The following is a 26,069-nucleotide window of genomic DNA, read 5'->3' on the forward strand; positions in this document are numbered from 1 at the left end:
CATTCAAACATGTGACGAAAAACGAAATGTGGCATACATAATTAATTCATTAAACGATGGTTCATCATCTAGCTGAAATGTAATTCCCACTTCACTTTCGCCCAAGAGTCATAAAATTTACAGTTGCATGAATATATCTGAAAAATATGAACGTAATATACTACACTTACTTCAATGAAAAGAATTTCCAATTCAGTTCAATGCAACGGAACAGCAATCGCTAGCCATGTTGCATTTCAGTTTCATTGTGTCATATTTACCATGTAACACAACACAAGCAACGAAGTTTTTCTTCTTTGGTAACAGCATGTATCAGCAGCAGTCACATCAAAAAGTGAACTAGGAATCGTTGTTTACCATCAGAATTTTCAATTAAAATACCGATTCTGTTTACATGCACATCCAACAGACGCGCTTACCCAGCTTTATGCCAGGAAACAATGCGACGTTGCCAACTTAACTACGCCTGAAGCAGCATTCATCATGTCGGCCAAGTTACAATAAATTGGAATATAAACATTATGCAAAATCTCATAATGTGTATGCTTTACTCTGCCGAAAATACGTAACAACGGAATGAACTACACTGTTTGATCATAATCAAACCGCTATCACACAGAGTAGAACATCTCTATTACCTAACTCTTAACAGGGTCCACAAGAAACATTTTCACACAAAACAAGAACTTGGCATCAGAAACAGGCTATCACAGACAGATATATCTATGAAATTAATTTTGATAATCCCTATTTTACACCTGCAACTCTTCGATCGTTCATGGGCTGCGAAATTATTAAAACTACGGTAAAAAGTATTAATAAAATAAACAACACTAGCATAGAGATTGCCAAATAAATGCCGAATCTGAATTAAGTATTTACACTTACGTTTCCAAACGAATTTTCTTCAATGCTACAAGTTCTCCGGTATGTTGATTCTTAGCTTTGTATACAACTCCGTATGTACCTTCCCCGATTTTCTCTATTTTCGTGAATGCTTCCATTCTGTCTTCATATAAGCTAAGAGTACTTCCTAATATTTAGTTACACCATGCTTAAACTAGCCAAAATTAGCGTGTTAGTATTTGGTTAGTGACGAACATCGAAACAGAAACTTACTACGCTATTCCCGCGCTTTCAGTCCACCGCTTCCTCGACCACAAGTGCAGCCAATATGGTGCCAACAAGCCAGTGGTAAACAAAATATTGATCGCTTACTATTATTAGCTGCTAACATTGGACAGAAAGAAGCAGTTAGTAACAGAATAATAAGCAATGTAGAATATAGTCTTTTTAATGCAACGTATGTCAAGTAAATTATCCTGCATTTTTCGAAGTAATTGGCGCATTTTTTTTGTATTCTTTTTTATCCTCTCTTGCCTCGCGAATTGCTTCAGCAACAAAAGATCAGATGTCAAAGTACGCGGTGAATACAAATAGAAAGCATATGTTGATGTCTGTGAGACCATGTACCGACAGGAAGAATAGATATTGCCCATCTGTAAACAGCTAATCTCTCGTCGTATTCCGAAGATATGACAATAGTCTTGAAGATACAAAGAAATTATCTTCTCGCCCAACTATGGATATGGATTTATTTCGTTGGTGACTTATGTCATTGTGCAAAAAGTCGTAGTATTTATACGTACAGTAAAGTGAAAGTACTTACGTCCACGATACAAGTCTCGATTATACAACACTCCGTACGATTTGATGTCAGGTGTATAAATTTAAGGGGAAAATCGAAAGAAATAGGCATTACTTGGATTTATAACAACCCTCATCTATGCAAACTTTTGAATGGCCTGGCCTTATAGGTACGAGTGTTGTATCAGAGCTTAGGAGAAGCGTATCACTTTTTATGTTTTACGTCACTACGAAGTAATTTGGTTATGACCACTCATGTTTTTCCCTTAAACCACGGGCGCGGATCCAAGGAGAGAGGAGAAGAGATGCACTGCATGAACCATTGATGTAAACCGATTATTGTGATTATTTAAAACATTGAATTTAATTTATTATAATTGTTAAAATCCTTGGCATTTCTGGCTCGTAAACTCTGGTGAATTGCAAATTACCGTGTATGAGAGGGGTGACTGGGGGTGGAGCTGAGACAGAGTTGGGGTCTGTGAACACGTACCATCGCCATACAGAACTGAAACGAGGATATGTACCTGATAAACAGTGCTGAGAATCGCTACTGGAAGTACAGTTACTCAAATTGAAGTGACATTCTAAGTACTCAAGATAACAAACCACTGATCAACTTGAATGTAGATGATACACTGCTGTTTGACGAGCAAAACATACAAATAATGAAGTTAAAAAGTTTGTAAGGAAAGCACTAAATCATTTTGAAAGTGAAAACTTGAGGGTTAATCTCGTAATAAGCAATGAACTTGGTTTAATTTATTTTGGCCACAGATCATATTTTATAATAAATTAGACATGGCATGTTGCAAGTTTCAAAAAAGAGGAAACAAATGATAGGCTCTAAAAGCCAGCACCAGTAACATGCTGTGTTCCAGAGCTAAGGACAGTAGACAACTTATAGCCCACAACAGAAAAATAGTAAGAAGTACTCTGTAAAAAAAAACAAAAAAAAAAACACTATTTTACTCACATTTGATGTAATACACAGCAGCAGAATCACAGTGTATATTACTTTTTCTGTATCCTCAGCACTGCACTTGGTCTTACTTTCTTGCCTCCTCAGGAAGTTGTGTTTAACATTGTTTACAATTTTAAATTTACCATTGTTTCATGAATTTGCCTGTAAGAATTGCTTTACTTTATACTAACATCCAGAGATGAGATGTTCATTCAATTTACCTTTGAATATACTTGGTTTCTTCACACTAAGTGGCAGTCTGATAAGAAATATGCTTCCTCTGTCATTGTAAGAGTTTTGCTGCAAATATGTTAATTATTTGTAGTTCTTGTATTGTAGTCTTGAAAATCTCAATTTACATCTAAATTTATATTCTGCAAACTGCTAAAGTTCATGGCAAGGGGTACCAAATCTATCTCTGTGTGCTATAATTAATCTAATCTTGCCCTCATGATTGATTTGTGAGTGCTAAGTAGAGGGTTGTAGTATATTCCTACAGTCATCATTAAACCTAGTTCTTCAAACTTTGTAAGTAGGCATTCTTGGGATAGTTTACATCTATCTTCAAGACTGTGCCAGTTCAGTTTCTTCATTATATTTGTGACACTCTCCCATGGTCAAAAACAAACTTGTGGTCAATTGTGCTGCTCTTCACTGTATATGTTCAACATCCCCTATAAGTCCTGTTTGGTATGAGGTCCATACACTTAGATAATATTGTAGAATTGGTCGCAGTGTTGCTGTACAATTTATCATAAAAAGGAGAACTGTCTCTCATGTGTACAAACTAGATACGGTTAATATTTTAAAGTCTTTAAATTTATTTTTGTGGTGTTAGTTTTTTTGCATCAGATGTTTTTCTTTGGAAGTTTTAAAATTCTGTTAATATGTACATCTGATGCTCCTCCCCGCATTGATATATAGAACAATATGTGTGAGAAGATAAGTCTGTAGTCCAATTTTAGTAAGGTTTGTGACATTTTATTCATTAAGAATATATTTAGACTTACAAAAGTTAGTTTCCAAGCAATGGAAAGTCCAGGATGGAATAACAGCAATATTATGAAAATACAGATTGCTGCTTACCATACAAAGGAGGCACTGAGTCACAGACAGGCACAATGAAGACTCCTATACATTTAAGCTTTCACCTTGCAATTGCTGTGTATGGTTTGGCAACAGCAGCCAAAGGCAGTGGCCATATGTGAGCGTATTGTGTTTGCCTGTATGTCTGTTTTTTTTTTTTCTATTTTGGACAAAGGCCTTTTGACTGAAAGCTTAAATGTGTAGAAGCCTTTTCATTATACCTGTCTGCAACTTAGAATCTACTCTGTATGGTTTTTATGGCATTACGGAAGTGTCTGATTCCACTCGTCTGCTGTGACCCATGACATCATTAGTATGGGAGAAACGCCAACTTCCAGCATATACAAAATGGCAGGGATATCGTCACTGCATACACATGCCAATAAATGCTAACAAAAATAAAAACAACACAAGAATCTGGCTCTAACAATAAAATGAAACTAACTGGACAACTGCGGGAAATAGGAGTTTAGTGCGGTACAAGCTAAATGTATAACAATACAACAAAATGTACCATAAAAAAGTAAGTAAATAAAAATAGAAGAAAACCAACAAGAATCATACGCTTCAATCCTTCAGTTGACCTACATAGCTCAAATCAAGCCCCCGATACCAAAAAAACCAACATTTGCAATTCCGAAAAGCAGAAGCAGACATTCCCCTTGAGATATGTGGCTGAAACACAGCTTTCCATACCTAGTGGCAAACCTCAAATAAGAAAAACCACAAACTTCATACAGCCACATAACTCACAAAACACCAGTGAAACCAAAACCAATAAGCCCCATATTCTCTAGATCAATTAAAACACAACTAGAATATCATAAATATAAAACAGGCAAAACATCAGAATTACTATAGAATAAAACTAAAACTAATGACACCTAACAAAAATGAGACACACATAAACAAAAGGGGAAAAAACATAACAACTTCCTGAAAACAAAGCAAATGTCTCAAAATCCACATTACAGCATTGACTACCCTGTCTCAAATAAACTCACGTTACCTCGGTGATCACCAAGAATCAGATGAACCCAGTACGACACGTTAAACTCAACACGTCAACATCCCACCAGACGGTACCATCAAATACAACAACACAGCATGTGCAAACACAAACTCAACTCAAAAACACCGCACCATACTTATGTCACACACCACAATGCCATTACGTCACAAGTCAAAGCAGACAACTGGAATCGGATACTTCCAATGACCCATTTGTACTTTGTTTGTCAGTGTGGTTTTTCCATGTCTGAAATTTGCCCACTTCTATTTCCAGAAAGCTATTACCGTCCATTTCATTTATGTCAGCTTCACCAATGTATTTGAAATTTTGTGCATGTTTACTTCATGTTGAACACTAGGTCATTTTCCATTAAATATTTTTCTGCCATTTGCGCAGCTCTCATTGGCAGGTCCTTTACTGTATTGCAATGTCCTACTGTAATAAAACTGGGTCGTCAGCATACATGATCACTTTCTTGTATACTGCAGTGAGCAAGTCGTTTATACAAGGTGTGTAAATATAATAATGAAAGTGTTTTTATTTTTCACCTGTTTCATTCCAGTAGATTTACAACTGAACCTTCACAAAGTAATTACCCTGGGAAGCTGCACACCACTGGAGACAGTTCTTCCACTCCTCGTAACTGTTCTGTAACTTGGCTGCTGGAATAGCCTTCAGCTGATCTGTTACACTCATTTGAATGTCACCCAGGGCCCCAAAGTCATGTTGCTTGAGGTATCTTTTCAATCTTGGAAATAGAGAAAATTCTCAAGGACTCAAGCTGGGCAAGTAAGGTGGCTGATGAGCCACAGGAATATTCGTACTGGTCAAAAAATGGTTTACTGAAATTGCTGTGTTGAAGACGGATCATCGTGATGCAACACCTAATTGTTTTTTATGTTTCGTCACTGACTAACAATGGTGTGAGTCAAATTCAACTCTGCACCAGTCATTCTGACTATCAGCCAATGATCTGCACACAAAAAATCCCAGATTCTGTCAACACTTTCATCAGTTATTGAAACTGATGGCCTTCCACTGTAAGGTTGTCTTCAATTGGCTGTCTTCTTTCTGGAACCTTGACAAAACACTGCTAAAGTTTTGCAAACGGTTCCATTGCACTGTGTTCAACACTGACGCAAAATCTGATCACATATTCTGTTGCTCGAAATTCGTGTCACTCATTATCTGAGTGACACTAGTGTGGTCCACTGCGCAATGATGGTGTATCATAAGTTTACCTGCCTCCACTCAAGTGTGATGTCATCGGCACTGCTGAGTCAAACACAATGCTGTCAGTCTTGTAACTTTGTTGAAATACATCATATAAAAGATTCAGCCCAGAGATCCCAGTACTGAACCACTGAGATATTCTATAACTAGCCTCCAGAAAATCAGAGTAGACTTCTTTTTCAGTATTTCCAAATTTATATTTTATGTCTTCACATTGGTGTCTGTTTTCAACAAATGATTTTATAATGTCTTCATCTTTCCATCTTATGTGTAGCAATGTAGTTTTTCTACAAGAATTTTGTGACAGACACATTCAAGTCGATTGAATTATAAAATTCATATAATACCAGTTGCACGACAAAGCTGACATGAAAAAGTACTTTAAAAATGATCATGTCTTTCTTTTTAGTGTGAATGTGTGTGTGTGTGTGTGTGTGTGTGTGTGTGTGTGTGTGTGTGTGTGTGTGTGTGTGACAGAGAGAGAGAGGGGGGGGGGAAGAGGGGGGGGGATGTTATATGTTTTACATAACTATTGTCTGAATGTCTACATCTGTATCTATACTCTGCAAACCATCGTGCTGGCAGAGAATACGTACCAGTTATTAGGATTTCTTCCTGTTCCATTCACATATGGAGTGCAGAAAGAATGATTGATTGAATGGATCTGTGCGTACAGTAATTATTCTAATCTTACCCTCACAATCCCAGTGTGATCGATATGTAGGGGGTTGTAGTATATTCCTAGACTAATCATTTAAAGCCAGTTCTTGAAACTGTGTTAATAGACTTTCTGGGGATGGTTTACATCTGTCTTCAACAGATTTCAGTTCCTTCAGTATCTCTGTGAAGCTCTCCCACAGATTTAACAAACCTGTGACCATTTGTGCTGCCCTTGTCTGTATACGTTCAATATCCCCTGTTAGTCCTTTCTGGTGTGTGTCCCACACACTTGAACAATATTCTACAAAGAGTCGCACGAATGATTTGTAAGCAATCTCCTTTGTAGATTTATTGCACTTACCCAGTATTCTACCAATAAACCAAAGTCTACCATCTGCTTTACCCACAACTGAGCCTATGTGATGATTCCATATCATATCCCTACAAAGTGTTACACGCAGGTATTTGTATGAGTTGGCCGATTGCAACAGTGACTCATTGATATTATAGTCATAGGATACTATGTTTTTTTCATTTTGTGAAGCACAAAATTTTGCATTTCTGAAGATTTAAAGCAAGTTGCCAATCTCTGCACCACTTTGAAATCTTATCAAGATCAGACTGAATATTTATGCAGCGTCTTTCGAGACAGTATTTCATTATAAATAACTGCATCATCTGAAAAACGCCTGATTTTACTATTTATATTGTTTGCAAGGTCATTAATATACAACATGAACAGCAATGGTCCCAACACACTTCCCTGGAGCACTCCCGAAGTTATTTCTACATCTGACTATGACTCTCCATCCAAGATAACATGCTGCATCCTGAAACTTCCTGGCAGATTAAAACTGTGTGCTGGGCCCAGGCTCAAACTCGAGACCTTCGCCTTTTGCGGGCAAGTGTTCTACCAACTGAGCTACCCAAGCATGACTCACGCCCCGTCCTCACAGCTTTACTTCTGCCAGTACCTTGTCTCCTACCTTCCAAACTGTCTACCAAAAGGTCCTCAGTCCACTCACAAATTTCACTTGATACCCCATATGGTCATACTTTTGACAATAAGCGTAGATGTGGTACTGAGTCCCCCACCCTAGGAGCCTCACTGCTCTTTGGCAGGTTCATGCTTGGGTATCATGGGGTCCCAGCATCTTTTCCCTTCTGTGCTGCATGTCTATCCTTTTGCTGTTCGTTTTCCTCTCCCTTGGGGAACATGTTTGGGATGTTGCTGGAAATGTGCTCTGCACATTCATTCACTAATACCTGAACTGTCTCTCCACTGTCTTTTGTTCCTTTTTTCTTTTTTTCGTTGCCCTTCTGCTATCCTTCCTCTACTTCAGCATTTGAGATTCCTCATTTTTCTTCTACCTCCCTGTGTGCTCCTGAAGGCCAGCCTACTCATCTGACGTGTAACAGGTGACTGGGTAATGTGTAATTCCCAGCCCAGTCTGACAGGTAGGGTTCACACGTACCCCCTTGCTAATGGCCAGGCCCAGGGAGGAATGATTGCCTGAGCTGCTACCTTCCTAAATTGCCGATCGGACCCACTGTCAGGTGTTCGGAAGGTGTGAAGAACCACCTAAGATGGGTAAGCCATCTCTGAATGGGGCCTCCCAGTTGGAAGGAGTGCTGGCAATCATGGGGGATTTTCTCGCAGTGGGTCAATCGTCTTTTTCACGGTCAACATCTACCAAACATAAACGGAATGAGGCTAATGATTCAAAGACCCTCGCAGCTATACCACGGTTCCTTGTGGTTTCACTTATTGAAGATGGTCAGTCCTTCGCTACAATAAATCCATTTATTATTCAGAAAGGTGATGCTGCAGTTACTGGCCCTGTGAATACCTGCTCTCATTTACAAAATGGTATTTTGCTTTTGGAGACTACTTCTGATTCTCAAGCACAACAACAGCTTGCAGCTTCGCTCCTCCATGGCTATCACGTTCGTGTCGAGGCCCATTGAATGCTGAATTCTTTTTGTGGTTTTATTTACACTAGGCTGATCTATGGTCTGACAGAGGCAGAAATCCAAACATACCTCTCTGATGAGGATGTCATTCCAGTCCATCGGGCGATGAAAAAAGTAGTGGCATCCTTAGTGCTCACACATACACTTTTTCTCACTTTTGATAGAGTGGTGCTTCTGTCTAAGATCAAAGCAGGCTTTGAAGTTATCACAGTATGACTGTACATTCTGAACCAAATGCACTGCTACCAGTGTTATTGTTGCAACCAAACTCGAGAGTCCTATTGCCCTCTTGCCTATGGTAGGTACTCTCACAAAGGCAATTGTTCACCTTCCTCTGCCTCCTCTATTAACTTCAATGGTGACCATGCTGCCTCCTACTGAGATTGTCCCGCGTATCTTGATGAGAGGGCTGTCCAGGAGATCTGGCTGAAGGAAAAAGTGCCGTACCCGGTTGCTCGCAAGTTGTTGGCTAATCGGAAATCCTGCGTTTACCATCTAGCACCTACAGTACTGTTCTTGCTACATCACCCAAAGTTATTGTAATGTCCCCGTCTCCTCCTCCAGCTGTGCAATGAGCCACCAAACTTCTGCCTCACAGGGTGAAGTCACCTGCTACACAACTGGCAGGCCGAAAAGGACAGAAGGAATACTGCTGCGAAGACCCCCTACACCCCTCCAGTCAACGAACATCTGAGTCTTCCTTTGCCAACCGGAAAGGCTCCAGAAGTCAAACAAATGGAAAGGGTCTTCACCTTCACTGACTCGGAGATCCTCTTTGACAGTATCGCCATGTGATACCCTCGCCTGGCCGACAGATCAACAGAGGGAGAATGCTGACACCTCTGTAGATCTCACGAAGAAGGATCCTCCAGTCTGCACCCGGTAGCTGTGAGTCTTCGAAGGCTGGCACTTGACAGCCCCGGAGATGACACCTCTTCATATTTTCTCTCCTCCCCTTTCCTTGTTATGACTGTCCTCCAGTGTAACATTCGTGGCCTTCGATCCAACAAAAAGGACTTACGGCTGCTCTTAGAATCACAGCACCCCTTGTACTCTGTCTACAAGAAACAAAATTGTGTCCTCCCGGCCCACTTTTACCTTCCCCCAGAGGACGGCACTCCATCTCGTGGGGGAGTCACACTGCTCATCCAAGATGGTGTTCACAGTCAGTCCATCTCCCTAACTGCCCAGCTCCAAGCTGTTGCAGTCCACATTTTCCGTCCTCACTTGACCTTTTCCTTATTGTGCCATTTACTCCCCTCCATCATTCGATGTCACCAGGGCAGACTTCCTCCAGCTTATTGGGCAACTCTCTCACCCCTTTCTGCTGCTTGGTGACTTTAATGCTCTCCATCCCCTTTGGGGTTCTCCCAGAACCTGTCTGATAAGTGCCCTCTTGGCTCTCCACATTTTTAACTGTCGTCCTATGAGACAAACTGCATTCATTATAAATAGTTTGCCTGTGCAGTGTTGTCACGTTCTTCAGGACAGCAAAAAAGCTAGGTGGATTTCATTTACTAGTTCTTCTAATAGTTCACTCTCTCTTCCGTCATGTGGGCCAATCTGCAATGGCTCTCTGGGACCAAGATCCATTCTCCAATTTCTGGGCTGACAGTAGCAGATGATGTCATCATGTACCTTGTTGCTCTCTCCAACACATTGGGCTGACATTTTGTGGAAGTTTTGAGCTCTTCCCTTCTATCGCCCCACTTTCCTCCTTTGGAGACATGCAGAGGAGGCTCAGGCGATACCCTTCTCTTCTCAGAATAGTGAGTGCTACAATGCCACCTTTACTATGAGGGAGCTAGATCATGCTCTCAGTTCATCCCAATCCTCCACCGCAGGGGCAGACAATGTTCACATTCAGATGTTTCAGTACCTTTCTCTTACAGGCAAGCACTTTCTCCTCATATATACAACCACATCCGGGTAGAGGGCATATTTCCCAGACGCTGGCATGGAGCCACTGTCACACCCATACCCAAGCCCGGCAAGGACAAACACCTTCCTTCTAGCTACCAGCTGTGTTTGCAAGGTGGTGAAATGTATGATTCATGCCTGGCTGGTGTGGTGGATCGAGCCTCGCAATTTACTAACCACTGCACAGTGTGGATTTCGAGTGCACTGTTCTGCAGTTGACCGTCTCTTCACTCTGTCCACCTGTGTCACAAATGGTTTTTGGCAGAAATCCCAGATTGTAGCCATGTTTTTTGATTTGGAGAAAGCCTATGACACCTGCTGGAGGACTGGTATCCTCCGTGCTCTATACATGTGGGGCTTCCATGGCTGCATGCCCTGTTTCCTTCAGGAATTTTTAACAGACCGAGTTTTCAAGATATGTGTGAGTTCTGCCAAGTCGGACACCTTTATCCAGGAAAACGGTGTACCTCAGGGTTCCGTCCTGAGTCTTCTCTTTGCTATCGCCATTAACCCTATAATGGCCTGTTTCCCACCGGGCATATCCTGCTCGCTTTTCATTGGTGATTTTGCCATCTATTGCAGTTCTCCATGGAGTTATCTCATTGGATGGCATCTTCAGCGACGTCTGGATTGTCTTTACTCATGGAGCCACAACAGTGGCTTTCATTTTTCCACTGACAAAACTGTTTATATGAATTTATAGAAGTGCAGTTGAGCCTGTTGCTCTTCCGTTTGTCGTAACTACAAAATTCCTGGGGCTCGTACTCGATAGGAAGCTTTCTTGGTCCTCCCATGTGTCTTGCTTGCCAGACCGCTGTATGTGGGTCCTCAGTGTCCTACCTGTCCTCAGTGGTATTTCCTGGGGAGCAGATTGAACCACCCTCTTACATTTGTACTGATCCCTTGACTATGGGTGTTTTGTTTACGCATCTGAATGTCTGTCCCTCTTAGGCCGTCCCAGTACTATCCACCATCTTTGCATCCGTTTGGCCACTGGCGCATTTTACACCAGCTCGGTTGAGAGTCTGAATGCGGAAGCTGCCAAACTATCGCTGTCCTACTGCCTTGACTTTCTCCTCAGCAGACACCTTTGCCGTTTGTCTGCCATGCGTGGCCACCAATCCTATGCCTCCTTCTTCGATGAGTCCTCTGATTGCCAGTATGGAGTGCGTCCCTTTTCTCTGTTACCTCCTGGAGTTCGCTTTTGGCTCTTCCTACAGCATCTTAACTTTATGCTACCCGCCACTTTCTCGGTGGGCACGAACCCTTCACCACCTCGGCTTCATGCGGCGGCCCGTTGTCACCTTGGCCTTCATTCACTTCCTAAGGACACTACTCCAGCCTTGCTCTATTGCCTTCAGGTTCACGACCTTTGTACAGAACTTTGTGATAGTATCTTTGTATACACTGATGGTTCTCGGACTGAGCGTGGTGACGGGCGTGCCCTTGTCATTGGTACCAATGTTTTTTGGTTTTGGCTTCCAGAACACTGTTCAGTATTTACAGCAGAGCTCGTCCCCCTGCATCAGGCCACACAATACATCCGTAACACAGGCTTTTCAATGGTGTCATCTGCTCAGACTCTCTTAGCACCCTTCAGAGCCTCTGTGTGTCATACACCATCCGTCCCTTAGTGCAACTGGTCCAGGAAAGCTGTCATTTGCTCACTCTTGGTGGAGCCACTGACATTTATGTGGGCTCCTGGTCATGTCAGTCTGACAGGAAATGAGATTGCTGACATTGATGCCAAGGCTGCAGTCCTGATACCTCAGCCAGCAAGTTCTTCCACCCCCTCCATTTATCTCTGTGTTGCTGTCTGTCTTCAGGTGGTGTCACTTTGGCATCACAACTGGTCCTCCCTTCATGGGAAGAAACTCCGGGTTATGAAGCCTCTCCCAGTGGCTTGGACAACCTCCTCTCGGCCCTCTTGCCATGAGGAGATCATTTTAGCTAGGTTGCGTATTGGGCACTGTCGTTATAGCCATAGCCATTTGTTAAGTGGTGCTCCCCCACCATTTTGTGCTCATTGCTCTCAGCCTTTAAGGGTCCACCATTTCCTGATGGAATGCCAATTTTTAACCACATACATTCTCATTTGTGTTTGCCGTCTGCATTATCAGCCGTTTTAGTGAATGACAGGCGGGATGTCAACCGCATTTTACTTTTTACCTGTCGTAGCAATATGGCGATGGACATTTAATCTTTAGTTTATTAGCTCTGTTTCTCTACGGCGTATTTTATAGATCTTTCTCCACGTCCCTCTTTTTAGCTGTCTTCTTTTCTGTCGATTGGGATTAACGAGTAGTTGTTTTGTACTCCTCTCTTTGCCTTCATGTACTGCAGTCCTGACATGGGTGCGTATGACTCTAGCTGTTTTTGCATCCTAAAACAAAATAAAACAAGCAGTACTGAGTGATATGCTTTTCAGAAATCGAGAAATACAGCATCTACATGGTACTGTTCTCAACCCTATGGCGCAAGTCCAGGAAGTTGCAGCCTAGCTTGTCACAGAACTTTGGAAGTCTCTGGTTCAGTCCTTCCACGCGACTCAGAACCAAAGGACCACAATCAGTTCTGGTGACAATGCTGAAAATTTTGAGCTTTATTGAAACTCCACACGCAAATTCGATACACACACATCTCATGTAATATGGGAAGTTCCCTAGCTCCCAAGCTGGTACTAGCTTCTAGCATCTCTGTAAGCTGAATGGAATTTATGCTGTGAAGTGTCTAGGATGCATTTGAAAACCACCTTGCTGCAACAATGTGAAGAATGAAAATGTCACATTCATCTTCATCCATGGAAAAGTCAGCAACTTCAGTACATTTATTATTTGCCTCCAACATGTGGTAAAACACATACAACCCTAACTTATTATATTTTGCATATAATTCTTCCACACACAAATTAATAGCAGTGTACCCATCTCTCTTCCCTATGGCTCCTACCCCGTGGCCATCCCCGCTGCATGACTTGCCCTATGCACCCTCCCACCACCACCTATAATAGCCCTATAACTGGCAAAACATGTACAATCAAAGGAAGAGCCAACTGTGAAATGACACATGTCATATACCGACTATTATGTTAATGCTCTTCAGCCTTCTACATCTGCATGACTACCACCAAATTATCAAGTAGGATGAATAGGCGTGGGCAGAGGGTATATACTGGCAACATGCAATATCCAGTTGCAGAGCATGCTCTACACCAAGACATTCGTGACCTCGGCGCCTGTTTCACCACACGCACCATCTGGATTCTTCCCCCGGACACCAGTTTCTCAGAACTCCACAGGTGGGAATTAACACTACAACATGTTCTTGTTTCTCGCCACCCACCTGGCCTTAATTTACGGTATTCTTCTGTTTCAGCTTTTCTTCCCTGTAACTACTCTTTGTTTCATTCCGTTTTAGTTTTCTACATCTTCCATTGTCTTTCCCGACTATTTTTCACCACCCCCTCCCACCCCTGTTACATACAATGCACTTAGCTTCTCACCCTTATTAACTCGTGCACGATGTTTCAGTAGTAATTTCTGTCTTGCATATTACCCTGTCTTCCACCTTTAAGCTCTGAGGTTTTTAAATCTCGTCTGATGCAGTCCCCAACAATCGGTCTTTCCTGCTCATCCCGTACGGTGAATCTCCCCTGACCTGCAGTTCTGGTATAAAATCACTCGGCTATCTTCACTTACTGTTATTTGTATTTTGCCTATACTGACCCTTTTATACTGAGATGTTTCCCACACCACCTTGTGTTGTGGTTTTATATGTATGAGTGATTGTCTGTGTGTGTGTTCTGTTGTAGTGAATACATACACCTGTTGGTGGGACACAGGGCGATGGGTGAAACTGCTTTCACACTATATGCTTCCGTTGTTATGGTGACTGTTCCAGCTGCTGCAGATGCTGTATTGAAGCTAAAAGTGTTCATCAAAGTTGCGGAGAAATATTCGTTGGTGCTCTGTTGCATACCAATCGGATTTACTTTCAGTACTTAGAAACATTGGTGGCAAAAAAAAAAAATAGATCCATGAAACCACTTATTTTCTGAAGAAAGCATAAAATTATTTAATTAGAACTGAACGCTCCCATCAGAATTGTTCTCAAGCTGGTATTCATTAATAGATGACACTTGAGTATATGCCGTTTGTGGAAATAACACGTACCTTTTTGAAATGAATGAAGTTTTATTGATCTTAGTGTCAATGAAATTCTTCTCACACATGAATTAGCGATTCTGTATCATATATACAGATGTATATACAAATTTCCTTCAAAATCTCGCAATGGCGTCGACCCCTCTCTCATGAAATTAAATCTTAACAAGAAGAAAAGCTTACTATCTAAGAATAATTATCTAAGTACACGACGCCACAGAGTAATGTAGAATATATTTGTCTCCCTCTCTCTCATACTGTCACATTAATGCACAGCAATCTTATTACGTGATACATCATATATGCCCCTCTTGTGGACAAACATAAAAATCTACCTCTTTTTCTAGATCTCTCCAGTTCTTTTCCTTCACCCTTCTTCCTTCCCCTTCAGCCCATCTGCCTGAAGAAGGAGCCACTGGCTCCGAAAGGTTGCCAATCACAACAGTCTTTTATGTGTATGTTCTGGCACTGCTTGCTGAGTATATTTCTTTATCTATCAAATTAAATAATTTTAACCATGAAATTCTGTATTTCTACTAGTGATTTTTCTGTCCTCTGTTACTGTTTGAGTCATTTGGAACATATACTGATAAGCAAAAACTTTCAATAGTGTGTCGGTCCACCTTTTAAACACAATATACCCTACAGCAGCAATTCTTGAGGTACAAATTTAACAACACCTCAGTACATTTCCGGAGGTATGTGGCACCACATATTTACACACAGCTCAAGCAATACTAGTCAGTTGTGGACAGGCTGTTTGTGTGTGCAGAGCCCAGTACTGTCCCAAATGTTCCATTAGGTTCAGATCAGGAAAATTTGGCAGCCAAGACATCAACATGACTTCACTATCATGGTCCTCAAACAACTGACAGCTTAGTGAGAGAGGGGATGTGGAAGACAGTCGCAGAGTTTGGAATATCAGACAAGCTGATAAAGCTAACTAAAATGTGTGTGAGAGAATCAAAGAGTAGAGTGAAAGTACAGGAGGAGTTCTCAGATAATATATCGTCAACCCTGTTCAATTTGGTACTCAACAACACCCTGAGGAGAGAAATACAAGAATATGCAGGAGTCACCATAGGGAAAAAGATAAATGTTGTGGCTTCCACAGATGATATAGTGGTGATAGAAAAGAGCATGGAAGACCTGGAGAAAATGGGAACTGTAGTGATGGGAGAAGCTAAGAAAGTAGGTCTAAGTATAAATGAAAATAAAACAAAGTTCATGGTAACAGGAAGAAGAGCTCATTTAGGACCAAATCATCTAACAATCAGGATCCTAACAACACAGAGGACAGACACATTCATGTACCTCGGTGTCAATGTTAACCAAGAAAAGCCACGCGGGAATAGCCGAGTGGTCTAAGGCGCTGCAGTCATGGACTGTGTGGCTGGTTCCGGCGGAGGTTCGAGTCCTCCCCCAGGCATGGGTGTGTGTGTTTGTCCTTAGGATAATTTAGGTTAAGTAGTGTGTAAGTTTAGGGACTGATGACCTTAGCAGTTAAGTTCCATAAGACTTCGCACACATTTGAACATTTTGAACCAACAAAACCTTATAGAATGAGAAATCATAACAAAAATTCAAGCGGGGGGAAGATGTCTAGGAGCTATACATAACATCACCAGTTTCAAGTTACTATCCAGGCAGGCAAAAATAAGAATATGTCAGACCATCATCAAACTAATAGTGTGCAATGCAAGTGAGACATGGACATTAGGGGGAAAAAACGAAAACATGGCAAGAACTCATTGCTTTTGAAAATATAGTACCAAGGAAAATTTATGGACTAGTGAAAGAAAATGAACAGTGGACAATAAGGAAAAACACAAACTCAGGCAATTATACACACGACCTGACATCGTAGCGAGTGTGAAAACTGAAAGACTCAGGTGGTACAGATATGTGAGGAGGAGAGGGAGAACATGGTAATAAAGACAGTGATGGTTAGAGAAGTCAAAGGAAGGAGACCACTAGGAGGGCCGAGAACAAAATGGAATGATAATACCGTGGGAGACATGCAGTTTCTAGGTTTGGGAGATGAATTTGCAGCTGACAGGAAGCTGTGGAAGGGTGGACTGAATGAGGCCAAGGACTGACTGTGATTTGTGTGGCCAGTAAAGTAAGTAAATAAAATAAGTAATCACATTAATCCTGGGAAACACAATGACACCGAATGTGCCAGCACTGTGTGAAATGTTTTCTTACGTGAAATGTTCAGAATACCTTCTTGGTTGTATTTGGTTAGAATGAACAAGAAGTTGTAATTCTTAGGTTCACTGCTAGTGTTTATTGTTTCAGTTAAACAAAGGTAATATTGACATGTGACTCAGTTCATTGTTTGTGTTGCCATGCAGCTAATTTTATTGTTCTACTAGCATTGAGCATGTAGCATCAGCTGTGTAGTATTCTGCACACTCTTGGTTTCTAGTACAATGCAATGGAAGTGTACTCAGATACGGAGTTGACAGATTCCATTTTCTGTATGAATTATCAGACAGTAATAGCCATTGCACTCGATGTGTGTATCATGAGAGATTTCCAGAATCACAGTGCCCCACTGGAGGACTTCTGAAGCAATTGATAGTCATCTTAGAGAACACGTGATGTTTAAGCCTACTACTCACGACTGGAGAAGGCATAGGATGAGGACACCTCAAGCAGAGAAGGAACTTCTTCATGTTCTTGATGATAACCATAGTGTCAGCGTAAGCCAGTTAGCTGTGACAAGTAATGTTGACCACATGTCACGAGAGTACTACATGAGAATTTGGTGTGTCTGTGCCACGTACAACATGCGAAGGCACTATCGACAGCTGATTGTCCTAAGCGAGTAAATTTCTTCGAAAGTAAACTTCTTTGAATGGTTCGTTCGACAATGTGTGACCTGCCACTTTAGCATAAATGTGCTGTTCACAGATGAGGCTTCATTGCAAAGTAGATGATAAATGTGTTAAAAAGTTGTGGAAACTGATTTCTAATGTGGAAATAAAGTGTTTCTGGTCTCAAGCCCAAATAATGTATTTTCTTACTCTACGTGTGAGGAATATTTTCTGGAAATCTGGCCATACATTTTTGTTCTACCCTCTATACTGTTGTTACTTAATCACATATCCACATAGCCAACAGTGGCATTCAGTCTCGAGATGGGCAGTGGTTCCATTGTTTTGGCCCAACAGTATACACATTCCATATACACTCATAACATTGGAATTGAAAAACAGATCTTTACAAGAGGTTCTCTTTTGACTTTAGCCACCATCCTCAGGGCTTTCTTCTGAGTTACAAAGACTCTGTTCATGCACTCACACACACCTGTCTAAAGTTTTCGATCACCTATCGCAATTATGGTTTTGTGGGTAAAACAGGGATTTCACTTTGAATATCCTATCAAATCCTCATTTTGATAATAAAACAAGTGTGAACATGTAAAGACTAAGCACCTCTCTATTTGACTGGTTGCTCACATACAGGGGTGCTGTTAAGTATCCACAACACGGACGTGCCTTTACCTAAGACAGTTCCATTTGAATGGGACCCATTTCTTCAGCTGTCTGCGTAGCAATCAGTTTGCATTAGTTTACAATAGATTGTGTGCATTTAGCAGAGTGTTGGTACATGATCAGTTTCATACCACACTGCCTCCTAATGGTATGGGAACAGGAGATTGGAATTGGAAAACTTGGTGTAATTGTAGCTCTGTATCGGAAGGCTACTCTAGTAGGACAATAGCAAGAGTCTACAGTGGTGTATACGCTGCAGTGATTCATCAAACTGTTGCCAATGCAAGTGCTTTGTGATCTGGAAGACCCTAAGTGACATCATACAGGGGAGATCAGTGTGTGCGTGTACAGAGTAAACGTTGGAGGAGTCATACTGCACCTGAAATTCACACGGAAGTAAATAGTAAGTGAACAGCTCCAATCTCTGCCTCAACAGTGCAATGCCATCTTCATGGACAGTGTTTAAAGGAGTGTGTAGTGGCTAAAAAACCTTTATTACGTAAACAAAATAAGATGGAAATATTGCAATGGGCACAACAACATAAAAACTGGAATGGTAGCAATTGTCCACAGTGTTATTCATGGACAAATCTAAGTCTGAAGTATTTGGAATCCATCATAGAATGTTTGTTTGTCAACTTCAAGGAGAATGTATGAAGAGTCAATGTATGATGCCAACAGTGAAGCATGGTGGAGGTTCGGTCATTGTGTGGGGTTGTTTCGCAGGTGATAAAGCTGGTGATACAGTGAGAATTAATGGAACATTAAAGAAGGAAGGATATCATAGGATACCAATGAAGTTAAATCTGGGTTTGTTCTTCAGCAGGACAATGATCCCAAACATGCCACTGGACTGTGCATAGGATATGTCAGTAGACAAGAGCTGAACACGATTTGGCGAAGCCAGTCATCTGTCTTAAATTCCATTGAATTTTTAAGGGATGAACTTCACAAGGTCAGAAAAGTGAGGTCATCTAATCTTGCAGATCTACAGAGTAACTTACACATGTGATGGACTGCAATCTCGAGAATGCTAAGAGCTTGTGCAGCTATTCTGAGGGCTAAGGGTGGATACTTTGAAAAGGATGAAATCCAAACCGAATTGTATTGTACCTGATAGCAAGAGAAAATATTTATTTTGTATTATGTGGTTGTACAGTGAAATAAAGTATGTAGTTTTTATCTTGAGTGATCAAAAAATTGTGACTGTAGTGTATGTATGAAATGTTCCTCCACACAGTACAGAATCTTATGACAGAAATGGGTACACAAGTCTAAAACATATCATCTTTAATGCTTCTGAATTTATGTAGCCTTATTAGAGCATAAAGACTACATGTTATTTCAGTACATGCATGATCAACTCGGCATTTCAAGGTAAGTTTATGATCTACGTGTATGCCCAAAAACTTGCAAACAGGGTTTTTAATTGTACAGCAGACTTTCAGTACTTAAGTTTTGTGCATTTGACCCATCAAGTTGAAAGTTCATAGGGAAGAATGCCTTCTACTTAAAATATATTGATCTAAATTGCACAGTTTGAGGAGGCTACAAATTTCGATAAAAGCAGAAAAGTGGAATGACATATGTATAGAGAAGAGGGCAGACACAGCTGGGAAAGTAGACATAACTGTTAGTGGTAAACCAAATAAGAAATAGATCACAATGGAAAGGAAGAAAAGATGGAAATGAGCAAGATTGAGCTTTACAGAAATAGCCAGAAAGATAAATAACAGGCCAGTCACAAGGCTTACAGGTGCAAGAACAAAGCATACACTATGGTCACAGAGTTGGTTTAAGGGGGGTAGGGCGACAAACTGACTACCCAAATGAACCAATGGGCTATCAACAGTATCTCCTCAATGACTGTTCTATCAACCATGCTGCATATGGGCCTCCACAGAGGGGCCTGGTTCATGTACCCATGCTGACTGCTGTTCATTGGCAATGAACGAAATTGGATGTGGCTCATGAAAATCACACAATTCATGTTGTATCACCATACAGTGAGACCTTCAGAGGTGGTGGTCCAGATTGCTGTACACACCGGTATCTCTAATACCCAGTAGCACGTCCTCTTCCATTGAAGCATGCCTGTATTGATCATAGCATACTATACACAAGTTCATCAAGGCACTGTAGGTCCAGACTGACCCACTCCTCAATGGCGGTTTGGTGTAGATCCCTCAGAGTGTTTGGTGGGTCACGTCGTCCATCAACAGCCCTTTTCAATCCATCCCAGGCATGTTTGATAGGGTTCATGTCTGGAGAACATACTGGCCACTCTAGTCGAGCAATGTTGTTATCCTGAAGGAAGTCATTTACAAAATGTGCACGATGGGGGCACGAATTGTCGTCCATGGAGACGATTGCCTCACCAGTATACTGCCGATGTGGTTGCACTATTGGTCGGAGGGTGGCATTCATGTGCAGCCATTACGGCGCCTTCTGTGACCACCAGTGGCATATGTCGGCCCCACATAAAGCCACCCCAAAGAAGCAGGGAATCTCCACCTTGCTGCACTCGCTGGACAGAGTGTCTAAGGCGTTCAGCCCAACAGGGTTGCCTCCAAGCATGTCTGCGACGATTGTCAGGTTGAAGGCATATGCAACACTCATCGGTGAAGAGAACGTGATGCCAGTCCTGAGTGGTCCATTTGGCATGTTGTTGGGCTCATCTGTACCATGCTGCATGGTGTTGTGGTTGCAGAGATGGACCTCGCCATGGACATCAGGAGTGAAGTTGCGCATCATGCAGCCTACTGCGCACAGTTTGAGTCGTAAAATGACATCCTGTGGCTACATGAAAAACATTATTCAATATGGTACCGTTGCTGTCAGGGTTCCTCCGAGCCATAATCTGTAGGTAGTGGTCATCCATTGCAGTACTAGCTCTTGGACGGCCCAAGCGAGGCATGTCATCGACAGTTCCTGTCTCTCTGTAACTCCTCCACGTCTGAACGACATCGCTTTGGTTCACTCCGAGACACCTGAACACTTCCCTTGTTGAGACGCCTTCCTGGCACAAAGTAACAATGCAGACACGATCGAACCACGGTATTGACTGTCTAGGCATGGTTGAACTACAGTCAACATGAGCCGTGTACCATCTTCCTGATGGAATGACTGGAACTGATCAGCTGTTGGACCCCCTCCGTCTAATAGGCACTGCTCATGCGTGGTTGTTTACATCTTTGGGCAGGTTTAGTGACATCTCTGAACAGTCAAAGGGACTGTGTCTGTGATACAATATCCACAGTCAATGTGTATCTTGAGGAGTTCTGGGAACTGGGGTGATGCAAAACTTTTTTTGATGTGTGTAAAACCATCCTGCTTTTACAGGCTCTTTGTCATTTAATGAGCAGATTTCCTTGAATATAATGATCATTTTTACTTCTTGCATCGTGGCAATGGATTTTTATGTATGTAACTGTTTTATATATGTATAGTGTTAATATTTTTAGTTCCCTGATTTGTTTCTGCAGAAATCACTAGAAGATAATTTTGCTACAATATTATAAGAAGTAAAGTTGCTCCTCCCCATATAACAGAGATGCTGAGTCGCAGATACCTATACTGTGCAGGCACAGTAATGCAACCACCTGTCAAAAGCCTGACTCACTACCTTTGACAGTGTGGAACAGTGCGAGATGTGCAGAAAGAGAGTCAGTGAGGTTCTTGAAAGTACCAACAGGAATGTTGATCCACACTGACTGCACTGCTGTGGACAGCTGGGCTCGGTTTCTCGGTTGAGGATCTGTGCCATCAACTGCCCGATCGAGGTGGTCCCACGGATTCTCTTTTGGGCTTAAATCTGGAGAGTTTGGTGACCAGGAGAGTACGGTAAACACATCGTGGTGCTCTTTGAACCACGCAAATAAACTGGGAGCTGTGAGACACATTGCATTGCCCTGCTATTAGATGCCATCTTGCCAAGGAAAAACAAACTGGATAAAGGTGTAGTAATGGTCCCAAGGATGGATGTATACTTGTGTTGATCTGTTGTGCCATCCAGAATGATGACATCACCCAGCGAATGCCACAAAAACGTTCCCCAGACCATAAACACTCCCTACTCTGGCCTGGACCCTTCCTACAATTGTGCAGACTGTTTTCAGACATTTCACACCGTAGATGCCAGCAGCCATTTGTCCTGTGGAGCATAAAACATGATTCATCTCTATTCCAATTCTTTGTACAGGTTCCAGAACTTGCGGAACCGAGGTGATGCAATACGTATTTTGATTTGTGTATGTATGTCTGCCACCCTGTATTATTTTTAAAAGTGTGGTGTACGTACTGTAAGACCTTTGGTACACACACCATCAGATTATTTGACTTGTCGCTCTAACGAAGTAGATGATTGTCAGCAATGTGTCTTGTGGTCTTATCGTGGCATGTTTATCTTCTGCCGTTAGGTCAGACGATAGAAATGCCACTTGCACGCTTAGAGTAGCAGAATGACGGTGACCAACTTTAAACAGAACTTGATTAATTTTCACACACATTTATTAAAATAATAACAAGCATAAAAATTACTTAACTTGGTTCTGGATGCTATTTACAGTTGACAATCTGAAGTTCCTTTGGTATTGGTACATTAATCTTATTCTCACATATCTCTGATACTTGACAAAAGTGTCTATACATTTATCTTCATGGCTATGTACAGGTATATGGTAATCTTATTAGGCACAGACTGAAACTTGACCATAGACTGGTACAGACAAATGTAGAACTCGTACAGACTGGTACAGACTAATGCAGACTGATACAGACTGAAAATCGGAGGTCTGTACACTCGTTATAATACCTCATGCATTCGTGTATCACTGCGTGAGTGTGATCCCCGAGGAGAAAAGGTTCTACGTTAGCAGCAATCTCATTGGCTGCATTACATATTAATACGTGGATCAGCGGAAGCAGAATTTGGTCCGTCTCTATGGCAGCGCCATCTCGTAGTGCGGAGACGGACGAGCACTGCGCCTGCACTGTTGTGTTTAGCGGGGCGCGCTCTAGTGGGAAAGTTGTATACGCGCTGACTACACGGCACTATGTACACAACAAAAAGTAAATTAAAAAGTCACTTAATTAAAACCTCCCAATATAGTATTAAAGAATGTCTTGAAGCTAAAAATTAGAGTAGTATATTTATATGAATCTGTACAAATATGTGAGGTTTTGTCAGGATAGCATCAATCGAGTTTTTTCTCACTTAACCCTTTATAGGGCACTATAAATCAACATTGTTTCTGCTTTTTTGTTTTCATTTGCAGTCCCCTTTGGACCCAATGTTGTTTCATTCTTCAAGAATGTTGCTTTCTCTGTTTCTGTGCTTACTTTCTTCCACTTCTAGATATTTTCCCTGTCCTAAAAGCCTGCCTTTTGTAGCGCTACTTTAAAATGCATTCTGTTTCTTATTGTGTCCATGTCAACTCCTGTATTTTTGATCTCTCTTCCTACTTTTCTCAGCTGTGTAATTTTGGATTTAGAATTGTTTGGTAAAACAAAAATTTGTTTAGTTATTCTGTGATGTTTCATCTTGCATGCATGTGCATAGAATTTTAATATCCTTTTTCTCATTAAATCTGTCAATTTTTCACTTTCAGATATAGATCTGTATTAGATGTTAATCTGTATTCTGATTCACTGGTTCTTTTCGAATTTCATTATTTTTCTTAGGATTTTTCTTTCAGTTTTTATTTCTAATTTTTTGAGCTCTTCCTTTCTAGTTACTTCAAGAGTTTCTACTCTATAGGTTACTTCTGGTCTGACTACCATTTTGTATTGTTTCAGTTTTGTGTTTGTGGTCATTGGGGCTCTGTTCAAAGTGGGACTCATGACTAAAGACAGTTCTATTCCTGTCACTGAGATTCCAGGCCGAAGACAACACCCTTAGAACACAGCGGTATGTGGAAGATATTCTAGACTCATTTTGTTGACCTTCATGGCAAGCCATCCAGAGCTTACATTTCAGCAAGACAGTGGCTGCCCATATAGGGAAAGAGTTTTTATGCTCGTGTTCCTGCTTGCCAAACCCTACCTCAGCCAGAAAGGTCACCGGATGTCTGCACAATTGTGAATGTTTGGAGTACTGTGGGCAGGGCCTCCGACCAGCTCAGGGTTTTGGTGATATAACGTGCCTGTTGGCAAAATTTGGCACATACGTATTTTATATAGACAAGGACGTACACAGGTTATGAAAAACACAAGTGAGTAAAGTGGTATTTTGCCTGGTTGAGGAGCGTCAGGCAGCAGTGCAGACACAAAGTGGAGGAATTTATCTAATGCCAGTCCAAAGTATTATGCTGAGTGCAATTGTTATCTCAAGGAGCCTCACTGCCATGACATACCCAAGAGGACACAAATCACTGTCGTCGCCAAGTGGGTCTTCTTGAAGCTCATATCCCTAAGAGCTTTGGCTGTGTGTGGTGACCAGATACTGTGCCAGTTGACAGCGACCAATGTCACGCCGATCTGCTGGGCAGCGGTGAAGGTGGATCTCAGCCACATGATATAACTGCTTGCATAAGAGCCAGAGGTGGACTAACATGTTATTTGACTTGCTCAATTTGTGAAGCTCTTTCTCTCAAATAAAGCACTGAATTTTTCTGAAATTGTAATCATTTCTTTGTCTGTACATTATAATGTTTCATATCCCTTACTATCAAAATGTTTGTAGATGTGCAGAAAGTAAATACCGTCCATTGAGTTGACCATTCTTGTGTTGTCGATGTTTGTATTATTTCATAAGGGCAGAAACATTATATTACCAGATAAATGTTACTTATGTTGCTATGGCTGTCTCATTTTGTAGGATATTGATCCTGTTTATGCTTTCCAATTAATAGGTCCTTGTATTTATTCACAAATTCTTGACACTTTCTGCATTATTACTTTTCAAGTAAATGTATTGTGCGATATTTCAATACAACACGAAGAACCTGATAGTCACACTGACCAATCCGACAACAACTGAAACTATAATGGTGTGTCTGATGCCTGAAATTTCTATAAGTATTACATAATAGCTTCCAGATCCTTCTAGAAGAGGGTGTGGTTCAAATGAATTTTGTTATGACTGTCTCAACTGAAATTATTTTTCAGGTGTAATTTACATAATGTTTTCTGAAAATAATTATGTATATAAAGATTTATGCACTAATAATTAATAATGAAGATTGCAGATTTTGACAATATAAAAATCAGCTTCCTGTCTTTGTATAATTGTTGATTCAATTATTGATAATAAAATAGATAGAGCTGCTCATCATTAACATATCAACAAGAATGACTTAATTCTTTCCCAGATGGTTTCTCCTATCCCTTTTGTAGGCCTATTGCTTATTTCCTGGGACCTTATTCTTTGTTGTTATTCGCTAAGGCCTACAAATTCAACTTTTTAAAAATGCTAAATTTGTACTTCTGCCATTAGGAGATTTCTTTTTGATATGAGGAGGGCCCCTTACACTCTTCTTACACATCCTAGGACCAATTTTATTCCCATTCTATGTAAATGACTGGCATCTCAATATAAATACTCATTTAACCTTGTTTACAGATGATACTTCTGCCCTAATTGAAATTGAAATTTCTGGCAATATACCACAGAGTGTCATGAATACATTAAGTAACTTGGAAACAAGGTTCAATCTAAATGGCTTAATGCTAAACATTTCAGAAACCCACATGAGTTTTAAAACATAACAGTCAAAAACTAAAGAAATCAACTCACAATAATGCAGAAACGAAGAATTTGACTCAGTCAGATTCCTGGGAATAAACTTAGACAGAACTTTGAGTTGGAATTCTCATATAGAATATCTAGCTAATAAATTAAACAGCCTTGCATTTGCAATGGAAATTTTAGCGTATGCTGCTCATATGGACATCAGGAAAATAGCATA

At 41.0% G+C, this 26,069-nt stretch overlaps 1 protein-coding gene and 1 long non-coding RNA gene across 2 annotated transcripts in view; one reads left to right on the plus strand and one right to left on the minus strand.

The window, feature by feature from the left end:
* Positions 1-1,163, minus strand: part of LOC124552456 (cyclin-dependent kinase 2-like) — a 45,139-nt gene extending 43,976 nt beyond the window's left edge. Inside the window, exon 1 of the mRNA XM_047126733.1 lies at positions 889-1,163. Coding sequence (XP_046982689.1) covers positions 889-1,004 — 116 coding nt within the window. The 5' untranslated portion in view covers positions 1,005-1,163. The remainder of the gene's footprint in view (positions 1-888) is intronic.
* LOC124552457 lies at positions 1,132-24,785 on the plus strand. Its single transcript, XR_006967920.1, has 2 exons — positions 1,132-1,194; positions 23,959-24,785. It is a non-coding gene; the product is annotated as an uncharacterized LOC124552457 (long non-coding RNA).
* The last annotated feature ends 1,284 nt before the right edge of the window (positions 24,786-26,069 follow it).

This window comes from Schistocerca americana, chromosome 10 (genome assembly GCF_021461395.2).
Source record: "Schistocerca americana isolate TAMUIC-IGC-003095 chromosome 10, iqSchAmer2.1, whole genome shotgun sequence".
NCBI classification, from domain to species: domain Eukaryota; kingdom Metazoa; phylum Arthropoda; class Insecta; order Orthoptera; family Acrididae; genus Schistocerca; species Schistocerca americana.